A 26,868-nucleotide genomic window follows, 5' to 3' on the forward strand; every position below is an offset into this window, starting at 1 on the left:
CTACCAGAGTTGTCCTTGTCGATGAGTCTGAAGATGGTCTCCAGGCTGTTCTTGTGTCGGTACAGCGCCTCTACCACGGTAGGTCCTCCCTGTGGACACAGTGCATGGTGTTACTGAGGCTTCCACACTACCAGCTGATCACGTCAGTCACACAGAGAGAAGAAAGACGAGTAAAGATGGCTGTAAGAGTTTCATTTGCTGGTGTTATCTTTCCTTTTACAGCCTGAGTTTATTCTAGTACTATTGTAAGAAAGAGTTATGCCATGATGACTTGTCTCACCCATAACTAGCAGACAGAATACTTGCGTCACAAGCCATCACTGCTTAGCGAGAACCACAGAGGGTTTGGTTTTTTCCGACTGCTCTCTGTCATTCAAGAACATCCTTTCACTGCTAGCTTGCAACACAGAAGCTATGCATCACAGTCTGAGCCAGCTTCAATATATCCCAGACGATGGGTTTGTGCCCCTGTAACCATGAGTAACGTTCATGCAGTTGAAAGGAAGGTGCCCAAAGTGCCACTGAACCCACCTTAATTGCCAGGTTTTTCTTAATGGTGTCGTCACTGAAGCAGCTGTTGTAGTCGACATCACCTGTGATGGGGTGAAGCGACACCAGCTTCTCCCGCAGCACGCGCCAGGGAAGGTTCAGGTGGCACTCCTTCTCCATCACCTCCACCCAATCCCCAACGCTGATGTAACCTGCGGGAGGAGCTACTCTTAATGCTGGTAGTGAGTTGAAAAGAAGAACGAACGTTTTGGTTAGAGTATACGTTTAGACAGACGTAGTGGGTGATGACGAACGTGTGGTGGCAGTGGTAGCTCATGAGACGCAGTCCTACGGTTACCACGAACATCCCGTCCCGCCACACACAAGGACAACACCCGGATGTTCGTGTTTGTCTCCGTCAGTGCTCCCTAGGCGTCCTCCCGCCGCAGGTACACCGAACATCCTCAACATGTCACAAGATGAACTCGCAACACTTGGTAAATAAGAACAGAGGCTTAGGAGCGCCCTCGGCTTGGGTGCCCCAAAGACTACGTCTCACACATCCTCTTTCATGTCTCATGGAAAGCATCCGCGACGCTTGACATCAGTCCTGGACGTGTAGGTCTGTTTGCAGTGTTGCAAGAGGTTGCACACACCCGTTCTGTGCTTGTAAGTCTAGCGAAGGGCTTTTAGAAGCCTAGACGTCAACCACGAAGTGATTTCTGTGCTGTCAGGGATTCATGAGCTTATAACTCACTTACCCAGTGACTCTCACCCTGCTAGAATGCTTCAAGGAATCAACACCTCGCATATCTTGTGTTTGATGCGATAAGAGGGCTTCCAGGAGCTTGAATCTTGCATATATTGTGCCTGATACCTTACACGAAGCTTCCAGGAACCTACCTCTGCTGTTCAGTGCCTTCTATCTCTGCCAGAGGGCTTTCAGAGAACCTCCCTGTCCCAGCTTGTAATAGTCAGGGTTAGGAGGACTCCCATAATCTAAACCCCGTCAGTTATGTCCTTGTTCTTGTAGACTTCCAAGGACTTACACCTTACCTGCTCTGCGTCTGCTGGAAAGCTGCTTAGAGCGCTGACCTTGCCTTCCTCGTCCCTCTCCCTCTTCCGTTAGACCTTTGTCCCAGAACTAGAAGCCTGGATAGAACCCGTAACTTACCCTTCTTACTCTTGTCCCTCTGCTGGAAGGCTTCCAGGAGCGTGGACCTGGAGGCGAGGATCTGTGCTCGTAGTTCGCTGAAGGCCGAGGTCTCCATCCTGCCCACGCGCTCCCGGATGGTCAGCTTCCGTGACCTGCCGACGAAGGTCATGGTAGGCAGTGAGTGTCGGGTCATGGTATGGAATGTTGTGGTCATGGTCATGAAGATTTATAGATTAATTTGTGCCACTAGACTGATCGCCATCAATCATATTTTCATGCTCATTCCTATCTCAATTCTCCTACGTTATCCTGTTGTGTTCAAGGGGTTAATCGTGAATCGGAACGGTATATATATATATATATATATATATATATATATATATATATATATATATATATATATATATATATATATATATATATATGAAAGGCTTCAAAGGGGAAAAGGAAACAAGATTTACCTGAATATATCTGGAAACTGGATAAGATGAATTATGTGTGTGTGTGTGTGTGTATACGAGGTCGGGACCTTCTCCCGTCTTGTAATTAATTAATTCTTAGATTATGTGCCGACATGCTTTTTCCCGAGTTCCCGCTGAGATGAAAGAAGTAATTCATGCAGTTCAGAACTTGAGGCGGACGTCTCCGAGGGGACTGACTTAAGGAAATGAAATATCCGAAGTCGCAAGAAAGAAAAGGTTTACAATATTGGATACTCCAAGTAAGCCTCGGGCGAATGTCGTGAAGGGACGTGTGTGTGTGTGTGTGTGTGTGTGTGTGTGTGTGTGTGTAAGGGACTCACTTCATGTCTGCGGTGTACTGGACGAAGTGGGGCTCGAGGTTGGGTCCCTGCAGCTTGACATAGGCGCCCCTGTTGCTGCCCGACTCGTAGTAGTTGGAAGCCGAGAAGATGGTCAGGCACTGTGGGTAGGAGGAGGTCACGTTAGCAGGGTGGTTGTGGCTGTGTGAGGGAGGTCGTCAGCAGGGTGGTTGTGGCTGTGTGAGGGAGGTCGTCAGCAGGGTGGTTGTGGCTGTGTGAGGGAGGTCGTCAGCAGGGTGGTTGTGGCTGTTTGAGGGAGGTCGTCAGCAGGGTAATTGTGGCTGTGTGAGGGAGGTCGTCAGCAAGGTGGTTGTGGCTGTGTGAGGGAGGTCGTCAGCAGGGTGGTTGTGGCTGTGTGAGGGAGGTCGTCAGCAAGGTGGTTGTGGCTGTGTGAGGGAGGTCGTCAGCAGGGTGGTTGTGGCTGTGTGAGGGAGGTCGTCAGCAAGGTGGTTGTGGCTGTGTGAGGGAGGTCGTCAGCAAGGTGGTTGTGGCTGTGTGAGGGAGGTCGTCAGCAGGGTGGTTGTGGCTGTGTGAGTGAGGTCGTCAGCAGGGTGGTTGTGGCTGCGTGAGGGAGGTCGTCAGCAGGGTGGTTGTGGCTGTGTGAGGGAGGTCGTCAGCAGGGTGGTTGTGGCTGTGTGAGGGAGGTCGTCAGCAGGGTGGTTGTGGCTGCGTGAGGGAGGTCGTCAGCAGGGTGGTTGTGGCTGTGTGAGGGAGGTCGTCAGCAGGGTGGTTGTGGCTGCCTGGAGCAGGTCGTCAGCAAGGTGGTTGTGGCTGTGTGAGGGAGGTCGTCGGCAACGTGGTTGTGGCTGTCTGAAGGAGGTCGTCGGCAAGGTGGCTGTGGCTGTCTGAGGGAGGTAAAATGACAACGACACAAAAAACGCAAGCCAAACGATGCGAGGAATTCATAATAACATTGCGCTAGTCCAAAGAAAATACAGAGTGTGGTGTTATCATTCGCGAAAAGTGTCTAGGTGTGGAGAGAGGATGGACGTAACGCAGACTCTACTGGAGTGGGAGTGGAGTCGTTTGTTTTGAGTTTAGAAGCCACTGGCGGAGTGGGTGGGTGATTCAGGCTGACCCTGGTAAGGAGGGAGTCATTATGGGACGCCGTCATTGTCATCCACTGCTTGTACAACGAAGATACTAGGAGAGGAGAGGTGTACAGGAGAGAGGATTTTGTTTGCTTGGTTGTAGCAGACTTGTGGGTTCTTTATTTGTGAATCTGTCGTCTCAATATGGCGAGCAAATTGCTGGTAGGCGTAGACTACTGACCAGGTTGTCGTGGGTGAATTCGTAGCCCTCTAGTTTACACTCGTGGGAGCGGATGAGGAGCGAGAGGCCGTGTTTCCTGAGGAAGTCGCTGGTGATGTCCGGGCCGAAGTAGCTACCGCCGCCCCTGAAGGAGTTGGGCCGGCACCCCAGGTGTGTCTGGGGGTCGCTCCATAGCAGGTCCAGCACCTGATGGGGAGCAAGAGGGAAGAAAGTATATACGTGGTGCGTATGACTTGGGATGTGTGGCTTAGCCCTTTGAGCACGATGGTACGACCCTTGAGGACGACCCGAGTCTACACACAATAAATTTCCCCTGAATTAGGTCAAAATGTCAAGCCATTATACCCAGAGGATCGTACCATCGTGCTTAAGGGGTTAAATGGCCAATTTAGACCAGGTCGCGTGAACAATGTAGAACTATACTGCAGACTCCCTATTGTAAGCCTGACAGACTTGTGTGAGGTACAGACATAAACCTACGGTAACAGTCTGGAAGGAAGCATTTGAGTTAGTGGCGTGTGGGCTAATGAAAGACATTAGGATCAAGCGTGGGTTTAGATACAAAATGTTCGTAAGGCGGACTGATGCTCATGGACCGCCGTAGGGGATTTGACGCTATCTCGCGTTAGAGAACATCAAAGAAAATGGATTTTTTTTTTTTAGGCCTGATATAAGGGGAGACTCCTCAGTTGGAGTTACCCGGAACATTAGTTTGCTACATATTACAAGTCACTTACCGAGATTTTTGACGATGTGTAGGATAAATGGTCTTGTAAAAGAGGACAGAACTGTATAGTAAATTTTGTTACGGATTTTGAGTAGTTTGGCTGTAAGTAATGGTTGAGAGTGAGGCAAGTGACGAGACTGCTTAATCCCTTGTCTCATGACGGCAAGGATTCTGTACACCCCTGACCTGACCTGTAGTGTGGCTGCCTCCCTACACTCACGCCACGCAGCACACCGAGTTATCCGACTCTCATCAATATGGTAATCCCTGAATATTGGGTTGCTTCCGTTGGCTGGCTGTGTGCACGTCGTGTTGAGGTGGGGTTTGATCCCCTCCGCCTCTAGCGGGTGTGTTGGTGATGCGTCTCTGCCTCCGCGTGTATATTCCGGTGGGTGCCTGTCTCTACCACCTTCTGGGATCATGTTGTTTGGTGGATGGTTTTCCCTTGGGTGCGTGAGGACCCTCTCTTGCTTTTCTCTCTCCCTGTGGAGACCGTTCTCTGTTTGGCTTGGAGCTGAAGTCACGAAGGGACTGGACCGACCTGGTACCAGTGGAAAGATCTTCTTCAGCCGTTCCCACTGGAAGGTGGGGATGAGGGTTTGCAGCAACCTGTTTCCAGTGGTAAGGGCCGCACTGACGTGATTCCAGTGGTAGATAGCGGGGAGGACCTGTCCTGACCTGTTGTAACTTGTATTGACCTGCTTCCTGAGATAGCTTGGGGACCTGTACTGACCTGCATCTACTGGTAGGTTGAGAGGGAAGATCTGCACTGACCTGCTTCCACTCGCAGGTGGCGGAGGACGACCTGCACTGACCTGCTTCCACTCGTAGGTGGCGGAGGACGACCTGCACTGACCTGCTTCCACTCGTAGGTGGCGGTGAAGAGGCGAACGTCCTTGCAGGTGTCTTGCTCTTCGTCAGCAGTCTCCTCCGTGGACGAGGCGTCGTCGGACAGTCTGGCGGCCGGACTGCTCAGCACGCTCATGTACTGCACAGGGAGAGGGAGGGGGTGTGTGGGGTTTACTCCGGGGAACAGCTGGTGATGCGTAGTACTCACACGAGATCATGTGTATGTGTATACACCCTATGTGAAGGACAGGGTAAGTCTGTGTTTGTGGACGTGTGTGTGTGTGTGTGTGTGTATCAGTATTGGTCTTATTTACGTTATCACGTATATTAGTTCAGTCAGCTCAGAAGCGTTCCTGCTTCAAAGCACTGTACTATATACTTATGTATATATATGTACATTACAACCAAGCATTCATTAATACTAGGTAGATTTAGGACAGAACCGAACGTAAAGTTTACAGACAGACAGCTGTAGCATTACTGGTGTGGGTATTGACCAAAGACTTGTATGTGGACTATGCTGGGGAGCCTATGAGTGTGGATCAATAGTATAAGCACGGCCCCGACCAGTGGTTATTGATTAAGGGTCATTAATGTGGGTATTGTTGATATATCAGTGCGCCTCGCAGAACTAATGTGGGTAATTGGTGTGTGTGTGTGTATATATATATATATATATATATATATATATATATATATATATATATATATATATATATATATATATATATATATATGGTAAGCTGGTTGCTTGGGCTTTAGTCCTATCAAATGCTAGGGTTTCACAAAGGCTGTCAACGTCACACTGTGATTATGATATGTCGAACACCTTCACACTGAGATCAAGATGATCCATGGACCATACACGCTCTCACTCTACATATAACCACCGTGCTGCTGTGTTTGATAACCAGAGATCATCAGTGGCAGTCAGTAATGGTGGTGGGTGTGTGTTCAGGAGAGCACATGTTAGAATATTACACATCGAAAGAACGTCGTGTGAGCTCTCTGATTACCGTTACTTCGTGTACACGCAGCAGTAAATCTACACTGTTGGTTTTTTTTTACTCGTATTCAGTCTCCACGTTTCAAGTGTTACTAGTGGACTAGTGTCATGCAAGTATTCTACTGTCATGCATACTGTCTCTACGTCATGTCGTAGCTTTACGGCTTAAGCCACTGGTGTGTTACAAGTATTCTACTGTCATGCATACTGTCTCTACGTCATCTCGTAGCGTTACGGCTTAAGCTACTGGTGTGTTACAAGTCCTGGTGGCCCGGTGTTACTGTTGACTACAATCTGTACTGTTGTTCCTACACCTCAGGTCACCGGTGACCCCAAACTCTCGTATCCAGGTGATGTAGAGACCTTGCTCCTGCCGATGGTGGCGATGCTCTTGAGGTCCGTGTCGAGGGAGATGCCTCCGTGCACCACCAGGACCTTGTGGTCGATGACGGTAGCCAGGGGGAGCCACCGGTACACCTCCTCCAGGAGACGCAGGATCCTCGGGCCGTGCGGTGCCTGCCGGAGCCCCGACACGAGGGTTAGAACACGACACTAAGATTAGAAGTTAGAACACGACATGAGGGTTAGAAGTTAGAACACGACACGAGACTTAGATCGGTGCCGTCAGTGGACAGAGGGAGGGAGGGAGGTCTACGAAGTGTACAGCATCAGTCCTGGCTAGGGAGGGAGAATGCAGGGCGCTTCCCTTAGGAATTTAAGGGGAAGGGCTTTGATTAACTGAAGGTGAGGGAGGATCGAGTTGGCTTGTCATGAGATGTAAGTGGAAGGAAGAGTGTACTTTAAGTAGTGGTGAGAGGTATTTGCTTAGGAAGATCTGTGGAGGGGAGGGGTAATTGAAGGAAGGGTTGTTACTGCCATAGGTCATAAGAGAGGGAAGGCACTGTAATAAGCGCCAGGGGAGAGATACGGGTGTCAGCGTCAGACGTTGAGGGTGGAGAGTAACAGTGATAAGGCTAGGGAGGGAGGCCAGAGTCAACGTCAGGAAGGGAGTAAGCGTGTATATCATCAGTCCCAGGGAGAAAGGGAGAGATGGCATGTATATCAGTGCCAGGGAGATGGTAAGGCAGGTTAGAAATGTATGTAATCAGCCCCTGAGGGAAAGGGAGGAAGGTTTGAGAGTCAGTGTCCAAGCGGGAGTGAGGACATATTTCTGGCGCCAGGGAAGGGCTAGGGCGATAGAGGTTATAGCTTTAGTGATAGTGTGTGAGGGAGACTGCAGGGTCAGTGGTGGTGAGGACGTGATAAGATATCAGTAGGGGTTACAAGTGCTTCCGCTACTCCACCAACACACATTCCCCACCATTAGATTCACCCTCCCCAACACTAGAATCACCTTCCCTCAACACTACAGTCACCTTCCCACACACCACACTCACCTTCCCCCACATCCACATTCACCTTCCCACTCTACACCAGACTCACCTTCCCCTACAATAGACACTTTCCCCATCATCAGACAAAACCACACTCACCGCCACACTCACCTTGTACTTTCTGCTGACTTCCTTGCAGAAGCCGTACCTGAGTGAGAAGAAGAAAGTCTTCAATTAGTAACGTAGAGACAGAATATACAGACTCTGTATCAACATATGCCATACTTGTGGTCGTGTTGAGGAGGTGTGACTGGGGGTCGGGCCAGTCGAAGGAGGGCAATGGTTTATGATCTTTGATTCAGTGGTTTGAATTGATCCACTGGTCGTAGGGTTTGACTTTACTAGCTTCCAGGATCTTCCAGCCGTTGGGTTAATGGAATGACGCCATCAAGCCAAGGCGACGCGAAGGGCAACGCGTGATTCATTAAAAGTAAAAAGACCTTTATACACTGTATTCTGTATGTTCATCTTCTGCGGCAGAGTTAATTAAAAGTTTGCTGGGCCTGGACGTCTGTAGTGGAGTATTGATTGTCCAGTCACGTCACCCCTAACTCTTCTCTCCTCTGAGGTGGACGCCAGGTACTCAGCCCTCTGGGATATTCTGACCCCACCCCAGTACCCCAGTAGGTGAGTACTACCAACATGTCCTTGGCCAGCCGACAGCACGTTGCGGTTGTCACGAGTCAAGGGTTAATAAATAAGATGCTCTCCGTCAGTCGACCGACCCATTTTCGGTGTAGTGTTCCCCCAGGGACGTCGGCAGGAGTCATCATCGCCAGACACACGCGGTTGTGATGCATTCAGCGTTCAACATGAATGACGTCACGTAGTGTGTGTGCGTGCGTGTGTGTGTGTGTGTGTGTGTGTGTGTGTGTGTGTGTGTGTGTGTGTTTACTGTTTGTAATTAAAGTTTGTGTTTCGGGGAGAAAGCTTTGCACTTGTGCTGGCCCGGTTCCCAACCTTGTGTGCATATATGTACCTTGTCTTTACTCGTATGCATACACATCCGCATACACACATACCGGCCTCTGCCAGGTGTGTGTGTGTGTGTGTGTGTGTGTGTGTGTGTGTGTGTAGGTGACATTTGGCAACCTCAGGTCATTCATGCGTTGCACAGAATATTCGTCACAAACTGATACCATCCACCGAGAGTGTTACCTCCAGGTCCACACACAGTTGTACTGTGGCAGTGCATCTCGAAGACTGTCATCCGAATTGGCTGTCAGGTTGACGGTTCTGAAGTCTCGGTTTCTCAAAACGTAATTCGTTAGCGTCACTGAGGTTCAGGGAAGGTCATTTGTCTCGCCCAGTCTGCTGGACTCGTTAGTTCGTTAACGATGAAGAATTACCTGGAGGTGGAGGGAGGGTCTCCTACCCTGGACCACTTGTCTGCTTACCATATATATTACCAGGGTTACAGTGCCCCTCCCTGATGTACGGGAATTTCCATAGTAATTAACGTGAGCCAGGGATATGGGTGGGATAATTAACGTGAGCCAGGGATATGGGTGGGATAAGCACCGGGGCTGACACTGAAGTTGAGAGTGGAGAGTGAACAGACACTATAATAAAAGAGTTTCCTACTGTTATACCAAACACACTGGCTCAAAATTGATAAGCTAACTAAACTCTAATTGTAAGTATATCAATGTGGCACTCCACCCATTCCAGCATAAACGTTTTCCATAGGCCTTTTTTTATGTATCCTATTACGCCATATTCAAACTAAATACTCTCTCTCTCTCTCTCTCTCTCTCTCTCTCTCTCTCTCTCTCTCTCTCTCTCTCTCTCTCTCTCTCTCGTACTGTACCTGGTGTTCATGGTGGAGGGGAACCACCCGCGCCCCTCATTCACTCACCCCGGCTGACCGTGCCTGCTTGATTAACCCGGCCATCTCTGGCTGCCCTCTTTGCTAGATTAACGACGAGGCTGCATAACCTCCCCACCCAGCTGCCCTTAAAGGATCCATCCAGCGTTCATGAGCTCCTCCTCCGGCTGCCTCACGAGACCCACCTGGCATTCATGACCAGCATCTAGCTGCCTCGCGAGACCCACCTGGCGTTCATTACCTCCCCTCCATCAGGCTGCCTCACGAGACCTACCTGGCGTTCATGACCCCCTCCATCAGGCTGCCTCGCGAGACCCACCTGGCGTTCATGACCATGTCCTCGTGGTTGCCGCGGTTCAGGTAGACCTCGGCGGGGAAGACGATGATGAGCGCCACCAGCAACAGCATCACCTCCATGGACTTACGGCCACGGTCCACAAAGTCCCCGTTGAACACGTACGGATTGTCCGTGGAGGGCAGTCCGTTCTGCAAGGACCAGGATCATGAGTTACTCCAGCTCGCTACCTGCTGTGTGGACCAGTTATCCTGAGTTAGAGGCGTAAACTTGATCGCTTGAAATAAGGACAATAGGGACACTTGAGCCTCAACAAGATGCTGTTCTTAAGGAGGAAAGCTGTACAAGGTTATGCAGTGGACCGGTAAGGCCAGCTGTGTTACGACATAGCATATCATAGACTCATGAAGGGTTACATTTGCCTTGTAAAGGCCAGTGACCTTATAAAGTAGGTCATTGATTTTCAACGTGAAAAGGACAGTTAATGGTAGACCTGGTGTTCCACGACGGGGGGGGGGGGGGGGGGTTATCTGTAGGTCACCTTGGACGTCACTGACCTTGTAGAGGATGGTGAGGAGGTCGTCCAGCTTGCCGTGGAGGTCGCCCACGACGGTGATCTGGCCGGAGATGGCGGTGGAGGCGTGGCAGATGGTGGACCGCTGCCGCAGCACCCTCACCCCCTCCCGCAGCACTAGGTACACGTAGCGCGCGTGCAGCGCCTGTCGCAGGTCAGCGGAAGAGGGGTTACTGAGGGGGGAATTTAGGGAGGGGGGATGGATGGTCTGTAAATAAGGGGAGTATAGAGGTAGAGGGAAGGACTTTGGACTGAGGTTGAAGACCGTGCCTTAAATAACATTTTTGCCTGTGTGCGTGCTCGTCCCTGTTTATCAAAGTGATGATTCAAAGTCGAGTAAGCTTTGGGATATTCTTTCCCTATCCAGTTCCTTGCATGAGCCAGTTATACTGTAATACTATCCTGGAAAAAGCTTCATGTAAATTGACCTGTTGTTTAACTTCAGCGGCGCAGCTGCATTAAGCTTCAGATGTCTTCAGGATGAGTGTCTTAATTCCTTCGTTACACACGGATCAACACTGATAGTCTTGGCGACGTGTTTGTTGAGGGATGGTTGAGGTATAACAGGAGCGTTGCTGAGGAAACTGTGTGTCAGTCTGTGAAGCTGTTTACAAGACTGTGGGACTGGGTTGTTGTAGACTGTGCCACCGACTGTATTACTGGGTATTAGCTTGTGTCTGTGACAGACTGAGAACTTGTGATTGTGTGAGTGAGATTGCTTAACTCTAAATGACAGATTGAGTTACTGAGTCTCTCAGTGACTCGACCTAAAAGATTGTTGGAAAGAAGATTTCGTGTGTGTGTGTGTGTGTGTGTGTTGTGCATTTGTGATTTTGACCTTATGATTGTGAATTGTACTTTGTCCTTTGGAAATAGAGACACCGGATATCACTGTTAGTGTCTCATGTTCACTGTAAAAGTGAGCTTAAAGCTGTGACTGGATTGTGACTGTGCAAAATTTGAGTGTGAGTGGATGCCAGACTAACCTTCTTCTTCTTGAAGGCCTCCACCAGGTGGTGTATGGAGTCCGTGGTCAGGGGCATGGTAAGGTGGGGCCCCTTGTAGCTCGCCTCCACCGTAACCTCCTCCGTCCACGCCTCCTCCAGTAGTTTCTTGGTGCTCACCTCGTCGTCGTCCTCGTCTGTAGGGTACCACAGGTTCTCTCTGTCTCCCATACGCATTTATAAATGGAATGAATTCATCCACTTGATAGTCACACAGGTAATTAGTTCTTATGGAACATGATCATTCCGCAGGGGCACAATGAAGACATAAGCATAACACTTGGACTGCTGCGTTATTGAGACATTAGAGAGATGGAAGGGTGCCATTGGCTGGTGGTCGTGTGTGTGTGTGTCCTTTACTGAACACAGGAGGCGAGGGGGGGGGGGGTCAGTTACACGAAGTTGTTACAGAAGGGATGACTGGGAGTGTACATGGGCAGGACAGATAACAGAAAAGCAGATGGTCCATGACGAGGTTATCTGCTGAAGCACAGCAGCGTAGTCCTGACGTCATAATCTTTATTGTGTTAGATACAGAAAGCGAGGCTGGAGGAAAGGCCGCCTGCTGCTCGGGTAGGATACGGCAGCCAGGATGAGCTGGGGGAAGGAAGCAAAGGAGTGAGGTGGTTTTGCCGTGGAGACGAGTCTTCGGGAAGTGATCCAGGTTAGGTGCGAAGACCAGCCTCTGCCATCATGTGCTGGTTGTCGTGAGGCGTGGAACTGGTAGTCTTGGAGAGGAACAGCTACAGATAAGGAGGAGTGGAGGTAAGACACCCACATCTACTCGTCTTAAGAGTGGAGGGTGAAGACTTTTACCCCTTTGGTGGGGCGCAGGAGGAGGTGCAAGGATGATGATAGACGCCCACTTATCGTAAGGGGTTTAAGAAGAGGTGGACACCCATTTGTCGTGGAGGAGGTGGAAAGGGAAAAGCAGTGTCGGAGGAGAGGGGTGGGTGTTGATGGAGACGTACCTGTGGTGGGTGAGGCGCGGGGGGAGAGAGCCTCCATAACCTCCGTCATCGGCCCGTTGCCCATGTGCAGGAGGAGCGCGTTGAAGAAGTTGTAGAGCTGCGGGAGGGGAACAATGCCCTGGGAGTTAGGGAGGTGTAGCTGAAAACTTCCATGGTTAAGATATGGTGGGTATGGACCCTACAGGTAAATGCAGACAACATACAGAGATATATGAAGTTCGTATGGCAGTGTTCAAGCGATGGTGCCACACTCCCTCCCACGTGTATGCATTTTCTCTTTATCTTTTCAGCCTTTGACTGACGTTCATTCAGTAAACCTTTAAATGCTATACTGTAATGTTATATTATTATTATCATTATTATTATTATTATTATTATTATTATTATTATTATTATTATTATTATTATTATTATTATTATCATTATTATTAGTATTATTATCATTATCATTGTTATTATTATTATTATTATTATTATTATCATTATTATTATTATTGTTATTATTATTATTATTATTACTATTGTTATTATCATTATTATTATTATGAAAAACACACAGTATTACAGTGTACAGCTCTTTAAAAACTTGTGTATTAAGGAAGACACTTCAAGTAATGAGATACCACGTGTAACACACACACACACACACACACACACACACACACACACACACACACACACTCAGTGATAAATATGAAGATATTTTACAGTGTATACCAGCATGAAATCCTGGAATGATGTTATGGAAAGTGTTGTCCTGCTTCCAGGAGAAGCATCACAGAGCTGGAGGTGGTGACCTCTCCCTCAGGTGTCGTCTACAAGAGGTGTTGCCCCTAGACGTCGGGAGGACGTCCCAGAAACTCACCTTTATCTGGTCCTGCTCGCCCGCGTACTCGATGGACTGGAAGATGGTCCAGGTGTACCGTCGCCGGATCTCCAGTCTGGCGCAGTACCGCCGGTACCATCGCTGGATCAGCAGGGCCGCCTTCAACGCTGCCAGCAACAGAGAAAATGTTAGTATTCCTCCGCCTCACGCAAGGAAAGACTGCCTTAAACTTACGGCTGGTTGAAAGGTGTCATCCGTTGTGATGTTTGTTTCTTTTCTTGCATCGCGAAGCTTTGGAACTCTTTCCTCCTTTAGTGTCTCTACTTATCATCAGCACCCTGACCCTCCTACAAAGACAGATTTTTCTACTCCCTCAAAAAAATTTAGAATTATTTTTCCCCACTTCTTATTCATCCTCTGTAACACTTCATATTTCAATTAAGGTCTGACCTTGATGTGGACTTTTTCTCCATGACTGAAGTCTCCAACATGGAAGAAAGTAAATCATAAACTTTTATGTGACTGTGTCTTCCTCCGCCAGCAGTCACCGGTCAGGACCTCATGTGAATGGATACATGATTCTACAGGTAATGTTCACTGTGTTCATTCCGCACCTTCATCCTAGTTCCATCAGCAAGGGTTAGTAATGCGATCTCTGACTGCTATATTGCGTCGAGTGAGAACGTTCTACAGTACAGACCAGAGTATAACGTGCCTGAACGCTGTGAGGGTTCGCGACCCTAGGAAGCTTCCCTGGGCGTAGTTCTGGGCTCTACGATGTCCCGGGATGTGGGTTCGGAAGCCAAGCTATGGGTTATGGTTCAGGGGAAAGTTACAGGAAATGAGGGGGAGCTTAAGGATAGTTAGCAAGACTGAGTTGCAGGTTAGCATTAACGGTAGGGAGTGAGTCACAGGTCTTAGAAAAAACCCTGCAACACTAACCTACGAATTACACTTAAGGGGAGGGAGATAAGGACCCCGGGTCATAGGGATAGCCACTGAGAGTAGAGGAAGACTAGCGAGGCTCCACTGCCCCAGCCTCGCCCCCCTGGCGAACGTCATTATATAACCATCTTGATGATGTTTTGCTCCTCCGACGTGATCGGGTAAGCTCACGCCCACCTGAATCATCCGTTGTTTTACATAAAGGAAGACTGTTTTTGTACAGACCTACCCAAAGCTAAGCTGACCTAGCGAACCCTAGGTATGTTGGATGACGCTGTCATCCAGGTTACTAGTATGTGGTCGTGGTGTCACCCAGGTTATTAGGACCTGGTCGTGGTGTCACCCAGGTTACTAGTATGTGGTCATGGTGTCACCCGGGTTACTAGTATGTGGTCGTGGTGTCACCCAGGTTACTAGTATGTGGTCGTTGTGTCACCCAGGTTACTAGTATGTGGTCGTGGTGTCACCCAGGTTACTCGGACGTGGTCGTGGTGTCACCCAGGTTACTAGGCCGCGTTAGGGGCGTTACCAGGTCACTTAAGTGCCATATACATAATCACAGGTTCTGATTATATGATTTCTGGTGCCGGATGCCTGATTATATGTGCCGCACCCATGACTATGGGTGGCGGATGGCTGACAGTTGGTGTCTGACATATAACTACCGAACGACCACCTCCATCCATGACTGCAGCCTCGCCAGAGACGAGCGTAAACACCACACGTGTGGTAAACATAGAGTGATACGGAGAGACATCACACGTGTTTCAGGAACACGTGTTTCTCAAGCAGCTGCCTTTCTTCCCGGCACCACCTCTTCTCCTTTTCATTCTTGCCGAGTCTTTCAGGCTGTTCAAGGGTACGCGTATTCCAGGCCATATTGACTCTGAGAATTTTGTAAATGCCTCAGAACGCGTGGGCACGAGGGAGGCGGAGTGTTGGCTTGCTCAGCGAGCGTGACACTGGCGGGTAAAAGCGGTACCATCCACGTGAAAAGAACGGGTTAGGCTCTTTTTTTCCCCTGACTCTTCAAGACCACGTTGGCTGAAAGATCTTTTTCTTGTTTTAATCCCTTCAGGCGTTTGCTTGACGTTTAGACAGAGAGGGATAGTAGGAAAGATCGTTTTCACGGTCGAAAAGAGAAAAAAAAAAATGTGCTTAGGTCGCTTTGTCTGTGTAGAATAACAGTGTACAAACGGATGGACAAAGGAGAACATCTTTCTTTCTTCTGTGTCGATTTTTCTCCTGCTTGCTTTGTGGTGGTTATGGTTGTTGGTCATTTGGGGGAGAGCAGAAGACTCTTTTGTTCGAATTACATGATACGCCCGCGGCAGTTGGTACAGGAGGCAGCTGGCTCCTGCTGGGAGCTGGTAGGCCTGGCAGCTGGTGTGAGGTTTTCTGACCTGGCAACTGTTGGTGTAAGAGCCAATTGGCTTATTCTGGCAGCTGGTGTGAACAACGACAGATGGTGTGGGAATCTCACCTGGAGAGCAGATGTTGTGGTATGTTCACAAGGTTACTAGTTGTAGAATTTCTTAGTTAAAGTATTTTGGATCGGTCGAGGTATTTTTCTGCCAAGTAGAAAGGGAGAATGAGACTTTGTAGCACATCACAACAGAATCGATAAAAAAAAAATATATATATATGTATATATCATGCAGGACGACACTGTAGCATTATAATAGTTCTGGTGTACATTGCTGACGCGTTCTCAAATATGGAGATGACCATTTTGGCATATTCAGCAACACCGCAGTAACAAGAAACCCACAATGCGATCTTACGGTTGGGGAGAACCTCGCCTGGTCACAAGGCTGACAGTAAGAGCAGAACTTGCAGGTACGTTGATTGTCCTTTGTATGTCGACTGTCAGTAAATGGAACAGTACACATACCTACTATGGCCCCTCTGCATCAAACCTTTGACTTGGTATGCATCGTAGTTGACGTCGGTTTCGAGGACATTTCCATCTCGAGTGCCAATCAAATATTTGTGTTTCCGGCAGAGTGGATGGCCCTGGTTAGTTTATTGTGCGGCTCGTCAGCCAATGTAATTTCGAGAGTCGTGGAGAGCGGCCCAACGATGGAGTGTATTGGATTTGGAAGTGGGAGTCTACTAGTGTTTATGCTCTGGAATAATCAAGCGATGGGGAGGCGAATGAATTGGCATGCAGGTAAGGATGGAAGGATGGGTTGGGTTGTACATGGAACTGGGGGAACTGGACTGATGAACGATGGACAAGCAGAAACGTTAATCAGTTTGCCGTTTTCGCCACGAACGCGTGGCTGCTTTTCATGAAGCTGGAGGAGTTGTCGTATCACACCATCATCAAGACTACATCTCCCAGAAACATGGAACAAAATGATTCCCGTAGAGGACCAGCCATCCGCTCAATATGAGCTTGCTTATGTGAGACTTTTCTCCATTTCATGCATTGTTAGGGGTGTTTTCGTACAATATTCATGCCATACATTATCGATTCATCGTCCGAACTGAACTAATGGTATTATTCAAATGTGTGTGTGTGTGTGTGTGTGTGTGTGTGTGTGTGTGTGTGTGTGTGTGTTAACACACCACCTTGTCAGTACAGTATATCACCTTCAACTTATTGATTTGAATGTTTTTTTCCGTTTCTTATTTTTTTTTTTTTTTTTTGGAATAACCCCTGAAAGACTTCGGAACACCCAGAGAGAGAGAGAGAGAGAGAGAGAGAGAGAGAGAGAGAGAGAGAGAGAGAGAGAGAACGCTACCTGTACGTATGGTACGACCTCGTTAGTTTCTCTGACTGTTGGAGTTGTGTAAGAGGCTGTAAGCACTCCAGGTGACTGCCTCCCCCTCTCCCATTGCGTGTGATCAATTGATGACTATCATCATACACATTGACCAACTCAAACCACACTATTGATCTACACCACCACGCCCACCGCCACGCCCACGCTCCCTATCCCTCCGCCATGGTAATCTCGCCACGCCCACGCCGGCGGCCACACCCCTCTGTCCTTCCTGTATGACCACGCCTACATCACTCCACTTATCCTGCCACATTCCCAACGCCCACCCTACCATGCCAGGCCCTCACCACGCCTGATGAACGGAGAATACCCGAACCCCTCTTGCTGAAAGGGAACTGTGGGTATTATCCTTTGGCGTCCGTCTGAAGTAGGCGGGTACATAAATAGGCGACCTCCTTCGTGGTTGGTTGGTCCGTCTAAATCAGGAGGGCGATAGCTGACCACCCGCTCCAACAGGGATGGAGCAAACGGCTGGAAATCTAATAGATCCCGACCCGGATACATCCTTGATGTCAGCAGGCAATATCCTCCTCCTCCTCCTCCTCCTCCCAGGACTTATTATTCATCGGATGAGACGCCGTTCTCAGGATGGGTCGTGACGCGGTATGTGAAGGATGACGCGGACGGGCGTCCCCACAAACCACAAGTCTCATTATGTAACAAGGTAGAGAGAGTGTGAGCTCCTGCCGGGGTGGAGGGGGGTAAGGTCCCCCCCCCCCCCTTACGTATCGTGGTTTAAAAGTCTCTCTGGGACGTGGGGGATGATACGAACGCTCCTCTTAAGAGGTCTTCGTGACCACCACTAGGGGAGGAGGAGGTGGAGGAGGGGTACCTGCCATGCCTTTATGCATCCATGACACGAGGATGCGGACGGCTTCGAGGCTGATCACCGGGGAAGAGTTACTGCTTGATAATTACGGTTAATATCCCCCTAGAACATACCCTCATAACTGATAGTCTTGCTTCATACACCTAACTCAGCTTGGCTCGGCTGGCGAGTTTGAGTGTGTGTCTACACACACACGTAGGAATAAAGACATGATACGTACATTAAAGGTTATGAGAGACGGGGCAACGTGAGTTTACGTAAAGCTTTCCCCACGACACATAAGTATTAATTAGACACAGAGACACACAGGGAAGGGAGGTATGGGGTTATTGATTAATGACCGTGAGTGGGTGAGAGTGAGGAGGGTACCGTGTTGAGGGGAGGCGAGGGTTGAAGAATGACAGACAGGGTCGGTGTGTCTAGGAGTGGAGAAGAACATGGCGGGAATGGTGCACCGGAGGCAGAGACTCAAGATTATTTCCATAGTGAATATCTGTACGTCATCTGTTCCGTTATCGTTAGATGAATATTTCTGGCGAGTATTGAGGTGTCGTTGAGTATTTTGGAGGCGGTGATGGTTATTGTCCACAACATTTGGTTGTGGATTAACATTGTTATTAATGTTAAATCACTGAAGATCCAGCTGATTATCCAGTGGCTGGTAGATCTTCTGTTGCCTCGAATATCCCCATCGCTGTTGATATTCTGCAACGGTGAGAAAGCAAAATCTTTGAATATGCATTTCTCATGAAAATCCTGTAGTCATTTGATAATAATGCATCTTATGAAAATATTCTGCTAGCCGATGATTTTAGTTTTACTGAATATTCTATCAATCGTTGATATTCTTTTGCCTCTGGATCTGCTGTCATCACAGAATCTTCCTGTCTACAGGTTAGTTTCCCCTGTCTGCAGGATATACCTTCTTCTTGTCTCGAAGACCGCCTCCCTTCTTGTCTCCAAGATGGCTTCTCCCTGTCCACGACCGTCACTTCTTTACCTCTGAGCCTCTCAGTCCTCCCGCCCCCTGGTCAGCCCGTCGTAAAACGCTTTCACCCCTAAAAGTATCCCGTCCCAGAACACCACAGAAATTCCTACCCATCGAGCCTTCCTTCTTCAGGTCCCTCCTGCTCCTCGAGCATTCCTCCTTCAGGTACCTCCTGCTCCTCGAGCATTCCTCCTTCAGGTACCTCCTGCTCCTCGAGCCTTCCTTCTTCAGGTCCCTCCTGCTCCTCGAGCGTTCCTCCTTTAGGTACCTCCTGCCCCTCGAGCATTCCTCCTTCAGGTAACTCCTGCCCTTCGAGCATTCCTCCTTAAGGTATCTCCTGCTCCTCGAGCATTCCTCCTTCAGATAACTCCTGCCCCTCGAGCATTCCTCCTTCAGGTACCTCCTACCCTTCCTCTACCATCGTCAGGTACCTCCTGACCCACAAGCCTACGTCCGTCAGAAACCTCCTGCCCCTCGATCCTGCCTCAGTCGGGTGCCTCTTGAGCCCCCCATTCATCTGGTACTACCTCCTGCCCCTCGAGGCTACCTCCTGCGTCCACTTGGTCTTATACAAAATCCTTTGTACTCACCCCGCGCTATCATCCACCAAGCAAGCACCCCACACATGGTCTCCCCCTTCTGTCCCATCTTCGTTCTTGCTTTTAACCTTAGCCAGACACCTCCTGCCCAAGCTCCCCACCCTTCCAGGGCCCTCTGGTGGCATCGCGTGAATCAATAGCTAATGCTCTTCCCTCTATCGGCGAACTTGATTAATTAAAATAAGTTGCAGAGGATGCTAACCCACATGACAGCTTGTGGTCACAGGCCCCTGCAAAATCAATCCCGGCCCACCCTACTGGCGGCCGCCACAGCATAGCAATATGTTCATGCGTTCCAGGGGAATATGGCGATCCGATCGCAAATTATATTTCTGTTCATCCCCGAATGTGGGAATTGTGGCTGGCGGGTGTCGTGACGCGTTCCATCGTGATGTGTGCTCCCGCGAGAGCTGCGGCGTGTTCCAGCGTGAGTCGTGACGCGTTCCAGCGTGAGGTAACATGGTCCTGGATATATATATATATATATATATATATATATATATATATATATATATATATATATATATATATATATATTTTATTTTTTTATTATACTTTGTCGCTGTCTCCCGCGTTTGCGAGGTAGCGCAAGGAAACAGACGAAAGAAATGGCCCAACCCCCCCATACACATGTATATACATACGTCCACACACGCAAATATACATACCTACACAGCTTTCCATGGCTTACCCCAGACGCTTCACATGCCTTGATTCAATCCACTGACAGCACGTCAACCCCGGTATACCACATCGCTCCAATATATATATATATATATATATATATATATATATATATATATATATATATATATATATATATACCCTAGCCTGATGCAGGTACCCATTTTTTCGACCAACCCCTTCGGATGGATGAACAGCTGGGTTGACTGTGGACCGACTGCCGCAACCAGGATTCGAACCTATGCGCACTTTCATATTACGTCCCCATATCTTGCAAGTTTAAGGATCATGGCTGCTAGTACGTGTCCATGACCAGATCAATGATTTAGGGTTACCATAGCGACCTGGCTCCTCCGTAGCCCAGTTCGACATGGTACTAACCAATTACTGGTGTTTTTAAAGTGACGGGACCATTAGTTGGTGATATCAGGAGCGACGCTGTTATCTCTCTGCTCGGTATGCACGAAGCGTAAACATGTGGCATTTACTGGAATCTGCGATTTTTAAAGAGTAGCACATGGCTAATGGTTAATGGTATATACATATATGTATACTATCCTCTCTCTCTCTCTCTCTCTCTCTCTCTCTCTCTCTCTCTCTCTCTCTCTCTCTCTCTCTCTCTCTCTCTCTCTCTCTCTCTCTCTCTCTCTCTCTCTCTCTCATGATGGTGTAAAATGTTTGTTTCTCTGGTCGCCTGGTATAATTGTTTTGTGATGTAAAGGTAAAGGTTCAGGTCGGGGCACCTCGTCCACCGCGACCAACTGGACACTGGTTTACCCATGGCCACCCCCCCCCCCCGACACACACACACACACACACACACACACACATACACACACACACACACACATACCTCAGACAGAGAGGTAACCCTGCCGATGGCTGCACAAGAAACTGTAATGCTCATTGATGTGACTGAAGAAAACCAGGTACCACCAGTGTTGTCCCCGCATCACTGTGTCTCTGTCATCCACGTCACGCTGGCCAGTCGGCTGACCCCATCCCTACTTCTATCGTAAGCCTGAACCCGCCCTCTATCGTCACTCCATCAGCTTCTCGTGTCCCTGCCAAGGAAGGGGGCTAACTACCTCCTTTCCCCAGTCTCTAGCTAGTGTATTTACAGGCCCGTTATACTGGTACACCGTGCCGGACTTAAGGTAGCTCTACCAGTTTAGCACACTGGACGTAGGGTAACCTCTGGAGTTGAAGACCAGATCTACATCCTCTCCTTCATCAGAACCCCATCATCCAGGCTGACGCAAGGGGAACCGCCCTTCTCTTCCTCCTCCTCCTCTAAAAGAACCCCCAGCAGTCGAGGCTGACGCAGGAAGCATCACCCTTGGCAGGCGCGTTTCCAGCATCGTCAGGAGAAGCAGCAGAAATAACGACACCTGTTTCCGTACGCCAGCATTTTTAGGTTCGCTATCTCGCCGCCTCCCGTCACCGGCGTGTATCGTGGCCTTGGTCCCAGCCGCTGAGGGTCTCAACCTCTGATGGTATGTCGTAGGTCGAACATTACCAGCACTAGTGACGCGGAGGATTTTAGTACAGGCCCCTCGCTGAGGAATCCAGGTCGGGAGGAGGTGCAACGAGTGAGCGACGCCCCGGGTACAGAGAAGGCGAGGGAGGAAAGGAAAAGTGAGGTGCGGGAGAGACGCGGGAAGTATGGAGGGGATAGTGAGAGGTGAGGAAAGAGTGAGGGAGGGAGACGTCGTGAGGTGAGGTGCATTAGAGATGAGAGGCATGGGGAAGGTATAGGGCGAGTGGATGACGAGCGAGAGGCCACGCCTCTAATCACTGAACTTGTTTTAGGGACCCTGCTGGACCCAAGAGTTCGGGGAATTTACCGAGGCTTTGTCTCCCTTAATGTTATACACGCTGGTTGGTGGGTGTGTGGGGGAGTGATTGAACCTTGACACAATACGCTCTTGTAGAGTATATGATATACAGGGAATAGCGTGGGGTAGAGCCGCGTGTATGCCTACGTCAATATTGCGATCGTCCCTTCCAGATATTGCTTAGGGAGCAATGCTTAAAGTCTACAGGATACATAGTTCATTAGATAAGTCTATTGCATGTGTGTTGGATGGTATCGGCTTGGGATGTATGAGGTTGCTAGGTGACCCACGATCGCAGGGACATCGCCTGCCCTCGCGTCGATTGCCTCACATGACCGAGGCTCGCAAGTCTTCAACCACAGGGTGGTGTTCTCCTCGGTGATGTTGGCTGGTCAGAGACCCTGGAGGTCGCGTCGTATAAAGTTGCGAGGCGGAAGATATTGGGTTTCCGTCTTTCGCGTGTTGCTACGAAGGGCTTAATGGGGGTGAATGGCAGCCATTCCCTGAGTATGATGGGTGACTGTTTTCAAGTTACTGTCCTCCTCTTCTGTCCACACCACCGCCACTAAACGCCACCACCACACCTCCACCACTCACACCACCACCACCACACCACCACCACCGCCACAAGGAGCCGCCTGATATATCTCCTTTAGGTTATATTAGTCTCCCAGGGACGCCCCTTGCTATGATGAAGTCTTTACCTTCAATTTCAGAGCAGGTTTTCCCCCGCTAACTTTAGCCCTCCTGTTTTGCTACCAGTTTCATCGGCTTGTTTTTCCCCGCAAGCACCAGATCCCCATTCATCCCGCTCACTCTATCCTCTGATTTCCCGCCAATTTCAACTCCCTGTTATTTTTACCAGTTTTAACACCCTATTTTCCCGCCGTCTCTCCACGCCCAAGGTCTTGCCCTGGTGGGGACGGTTTATGGGGTATCATCAGGGGGGGGTTTTTGCAACATTTGCAACCATGTGTACGCTGCAGCGAAAATTAATAGTTTAAACTTTTTCGTGCATTTCAAATATTTCTGGCGTTACTGATGTGTGTACGTGCGTGTTGGATATATGTATGAATGTATACATATTTCAGGAATGTGTGTGTGTGTGTGAGTACGCGCGCGCGTGTGCCGATTGTACTTGTATGCACGAATGAATGCGTATGTGTGTGTGTTTTCTGTGGTTGTGCATCGATTGTTGCTTGCCTGTGCTTCACGATGTTTCGTGTTGGTACGTGTCTGGTAGCAGGTCGTGGGTGGTAGCCGCCCAGGGAAGTTCTATCCACCCATGACTCAGGAGGTGTTGAAGCGATGCCCGGAGCCATCTCACACCCTCCGTGCCAGTATTTCAGGAACAGTAAACGACCTGGCTGAGTTTAGTATCTCCCCTTAAACGTTCACCGCACGTTTTCCTTTGTGATATTTATGTCCTGTGATCCCGTTTCTTTTTCTTTTTCTTTTTTTTTGTCCTTTTTATTTATTCAAGTCCGTACCTGGATGAGGACGTCCGCGAGTGAGTGGAGTCTTTGATGTGAGTACGGCACACCCTCCGCCCCACGGGACTGTCATCACGACCGAAGGCACTCAAAGCTGGCAGCTGATTCATCAGTATCATCACCATTCCTCGTCGTCCTGGTGCACCTTCCCTCCTCCATCTGCCCCTCCACTTCCCGTCCTCCATACCACAGGAGTGTGGCGAGGGCTGTGGCGTCCTCGAAGTTGGCGGAGTTTGACAGAACAGGACGACGGTGGCCGCGACAGATGTTGGCATGGCGGGGCGGGGTGAGGTCAGGTCAGGTGCTCTATGGGAGTTGAACGGCTCGGTTACCTGCTGAAGTTAGTCTTGACTGGCTCGTGACACAGTCTGGCTGCCGGGGTTCTGTGGGGGCGGGTGTTGTCTGATGGCTGGGGTTGTCTGATGGCTGGTGTTGTCTGATGGCTGGGGTTGTCTGATGGCTGGAGTTGTCTGATGGCTGGGGTTGTCTGATGGCTGGGGTTGTCTGATGGCTGGGGTTGTCTGATGGCTGGAGTTGTCTGATGGCTGGGGTTGTCTGATGGCTGGAGTTGTCTGATGGCTGGGGTTGTCTGATGGCTGGGGTTGTCTGATGGCTGGGGTTGGTTAGATGGTGTCGGGTCAGGTGACTGTGATTTAAACCCAGTCGTTCAGCCTTCCAACCACAGTAGTTGCCGGTCAGAGCCTCAGCATGTTGGGCATTACGGGTGTGTAGTTATTTCTCATATACGGTCAACTTGGCTTGTACGGTTGGAGGTTGATTGTGGTTGAAGTAAGAGCGACGGCGTTGGTGGTGGTGGTGGATAGGCTTGGAGAAAAGGACGCCAGCACCAGCCTCGTGCCTCATGTGATAGCCAGAGGCATTTTGTCGCCAGGGTTGATACCTTGAACCGGGTTCTTTCACGTTCTTTAAAACGTTTCATCGAGCGAGTGTTTGCTTCGCTAGGCATCCTTTATGTCTCGCATCTTTTTACAATTTTTTTTTTTTCATGGCGACGAACATTTTTTGGTCTCGGTAGATGAAAGAGGTGGGTTCTAGACCGGAGGCCAGCCAGAGGCTGCTGAAGAGCCACATCCAACGCGGGTGTGAAGAGTGCTTTACCCCCGGGGAGGAGGGAGGAGAGAGGGAGGGGGAGAGCGCCTCCTTTCGCTGCTTTATGTAGCTTCCACTTTGATGTTTACCACTAAAGGTGCTTTCGTTTAGAAGAGGAGGGGAGAGGGGTGGAGTTGAGCTGGGGGGAAATGCTATGCCTTGTGTGGAGGGGGAGTGAGGATGGCAATTCCCTGGGATCAGGCACCTGGCCAGGGTGTACCAGGCATTGTGGGGAAGGGGGGGAAAGGGGACTTGCGTATACCACTGCCACTACCGCAGTGGTCCCGCGACCTACGTACGTAGTGGTGGGGTCTGATTTCGCCTCGGCTGGTGTCTGTGGTCACCAGGTGAGTCGTTGTGATCAGGGACCATTCATCAGCAGTCTGTGGTAGCCCCTTTGGACGCGAGAGCACGGCTATCCCTGAGTACGACGGAACGACCCTTGAGCACGTGGATGCGACCCTGGGACATGATGACGGTTGGCCACTGGCGTAACTCTTTCGTGGCCGTGTCAAAGGTCATGCTATGATACCCAAGGTTTGTATCTTAGTGCACGGGCATCCTACCGTCGTGCATAAGGTCGTACTGCTGGACTCAAGGATCGTACCGTCGTGCACAAGGATTGTACCGCGGTGCACAAGGATTGTACCGCGGTGCACAGGGATCGTAACGTCGTGCACAAAGGTCGTGCTATTATATCGAGACGTCATGGCAACAAATCATGAAAGTTTGACGCCCAAATCGTCTCCTGGCGTTGGGTTTGATTTGAAGAGCATAATACTTGTGCCTAAGCCAAAGCATTATGACTAGAGCGATAATGGATGGTATAGCATCAAGTCTGACAGGTTGGCACTAATTACACCAGGGTGTCAATCTATCAAACGAGTAATCAATTTCGAACTAATAACGTTAGTTATTTGTGAAATAGATTATGTTCCACTACGCAACAGCAGCACAGCAAACACGGTGGCGGGCCAGCCACCCAGCAAACTGGCTGTCTGGGCTCTTGAGCACGAGGTCACGACCCCTGAATTGTATGATACGACCCTTAGGTCCGAACCGACCTATAAGGGTCAGGTCGGTGTCAAAGCCGTCCCCACCCGTCGTGTCTGAAGAAGCGAACCCTTGCGCAAGCCCAAGAGGTTAATGACGGGCTCTGTAGACGGTCTGTCATTCGCTGACGACTTTGTTCCCCCGCTGGCGTTCGGGGGAAATGGAGTGTCAGGTACACAGAGACATTGACTGACAACATCACGGGAAATTAGTTTAATGTCGCCCACTGTTGTTGGGAGGGCATTTTATCCTCCCTCTCAACCCTTCATTGTCTGAATGTCTATATTAAGTGTAGTTTATCAGTGAAGCGTTCATTATTGTCATTATTATCATTATTATTATTATTATTATTATTATTATTATTATTATTATTATTATTGTTATTGTTATTATCATTATCATCAAAATCATCATCATTATTCGCCACGCGTTCGCGTTCGCAATTGCTGCGGTAAAAATCATTGTAAAAGTTTTGTGTAAGATTCCGATATTTTTCTCAGCAGACGTTGCCAGTCGTAATGTGTTTGAGATTGTCGCGCATCAGAGTATTTTTCTTTTCTTTTTTCCAGTAAAGGAAAAAGAAAACGGTTTGGGGGAGAGCATTTCTCGGGAGTGGATCGTAGTTCTCATTTGGTGATTTTTTTTTTTTTTCATTCAGAGTTTTACATCTAGGTTCATCTCCGTCACTCACATGTCTCTTTCCTTCCTCGTCTGTCTCTCTTCCCTCCCTCACTTGTCTGTCTCTCTCCCCTCCCTCACTTGTCTGTCTGTCTCCCCTCCCCTCACTTAACTCCCCTCTCATTTGTCTGTCTCTCCCTTATTTGTCCCTCACTTACCTCAGCCTACCTGTCTCTCCTCCTTCGCTTAATCTCTCCCCATATCTCTCTGCCACTCCCTCATTTGTCTCCCTCCCTCCCTCACCCTCACCGGGTTTGCCTCTTCTCCCCCAGCTTGTCTGTACAGCTGGCCTACCTCCCCCGTCTCAAGAGAGACAGTAGGTAGGCTGTCAGTCTGCGTACAATTCTGTCGCTCAGGCAGGGAAGACCTGTTGAGTACGGCAGCTATCTCTCTCTCTCTCTCTCTCTCTCTCTCTCTCTCTCTCTCTCTCTCTCTCTCTCCTCTCTCTCTCTCTCTCTCTCTCTCTCTCTCTCTCTCTCTCTCTCTCTCTCTCTCTCTCTCTCTCTCTCTCTCTCTCTCTCTCTCTCTCTCTCCCTCAACCTCGGCTTCCGCCGCCGCCATTAGCTCGTGTTTTGCCACCGCTGCTGCTGCCCGCGATCGTGGGTGGACAGGACTAATTGCTCCGCTGGCCGTCCCTCACCCTGGTGA

The 26,868-nt window shown here is 49.4% G+C and overlaps 1 protein-coding gene across 1 annotated transcript in view; it reads right to left on the bottom strand.

The window, feature by feature from the left end:
• LOC139763428 (serine/threonine-protein phosphatase with EF-hands pef-1-like) overlaps positions 1-26,868 on the bottom strand; it is an 82,048-nt gene that overhangs the window by 3,281 nt on the left and 51,899 nt on the right. The window contains exons 3-15 of the mRNA XM_071689463.1: positions 13,251-13,378; positions 12,386-12,482; positions 11,397-11,551; positions 10,394-10,555; positions 9,861-10,027; positions 7,825-7,861; positions 6,683-6,835; positions 5,321-5,452; positions 3,738-3,923; positions 2,448-2,566; positions 1,664-1,797; positions 532-701; positions 5-89 (exon numbers count right to left, since the gene is read on the bottom strand). Coding sequence (XP_071545564.1) covers positions 5-89; positions 532-701; positions 1,664-1,797; positions 2,448-2,566; positions 3,738-3,923; positions 5,321-5,452; positions 6,683-6,835; positions 7,825-7,861; positions 9,861-10,027; positions 10,394-10,555; positions 11,397-11,551; positions 12,386-12,482; positions 13,251-13,378 — 1,725 coding nt within the window. The remainder of the gene's footprint in view (positions 1-4; positions 90-531; positions 702-1,663; positions 1,798-2,447; positions 2,567-3,737; positions 3,924-5,320; positions 5,453-6,682; positions 6,836-7,824; positions 7,862-9,860; positions 10,028-10,393; positions 10,556-11,396; positions 11,552-12,385; positions 12,483-13,250; positions 13,379-26,868) is intronic.

The sequence above is a fragment of the Panulirus ornatus genome, chromosome 47 (assembly GCF_036320965.1).
Source record: "Panulirus ornatus isolate Po-2019 chromosome 47, ASM3632096v1, whole genome shotgun sequence".
Taxonomy (NCBI): Eukaryota; Metazoa; Arthropoda; class Malacostraca; order Decapoda; family Palinuridae; genus Panulirus; species Panulirus ornatus.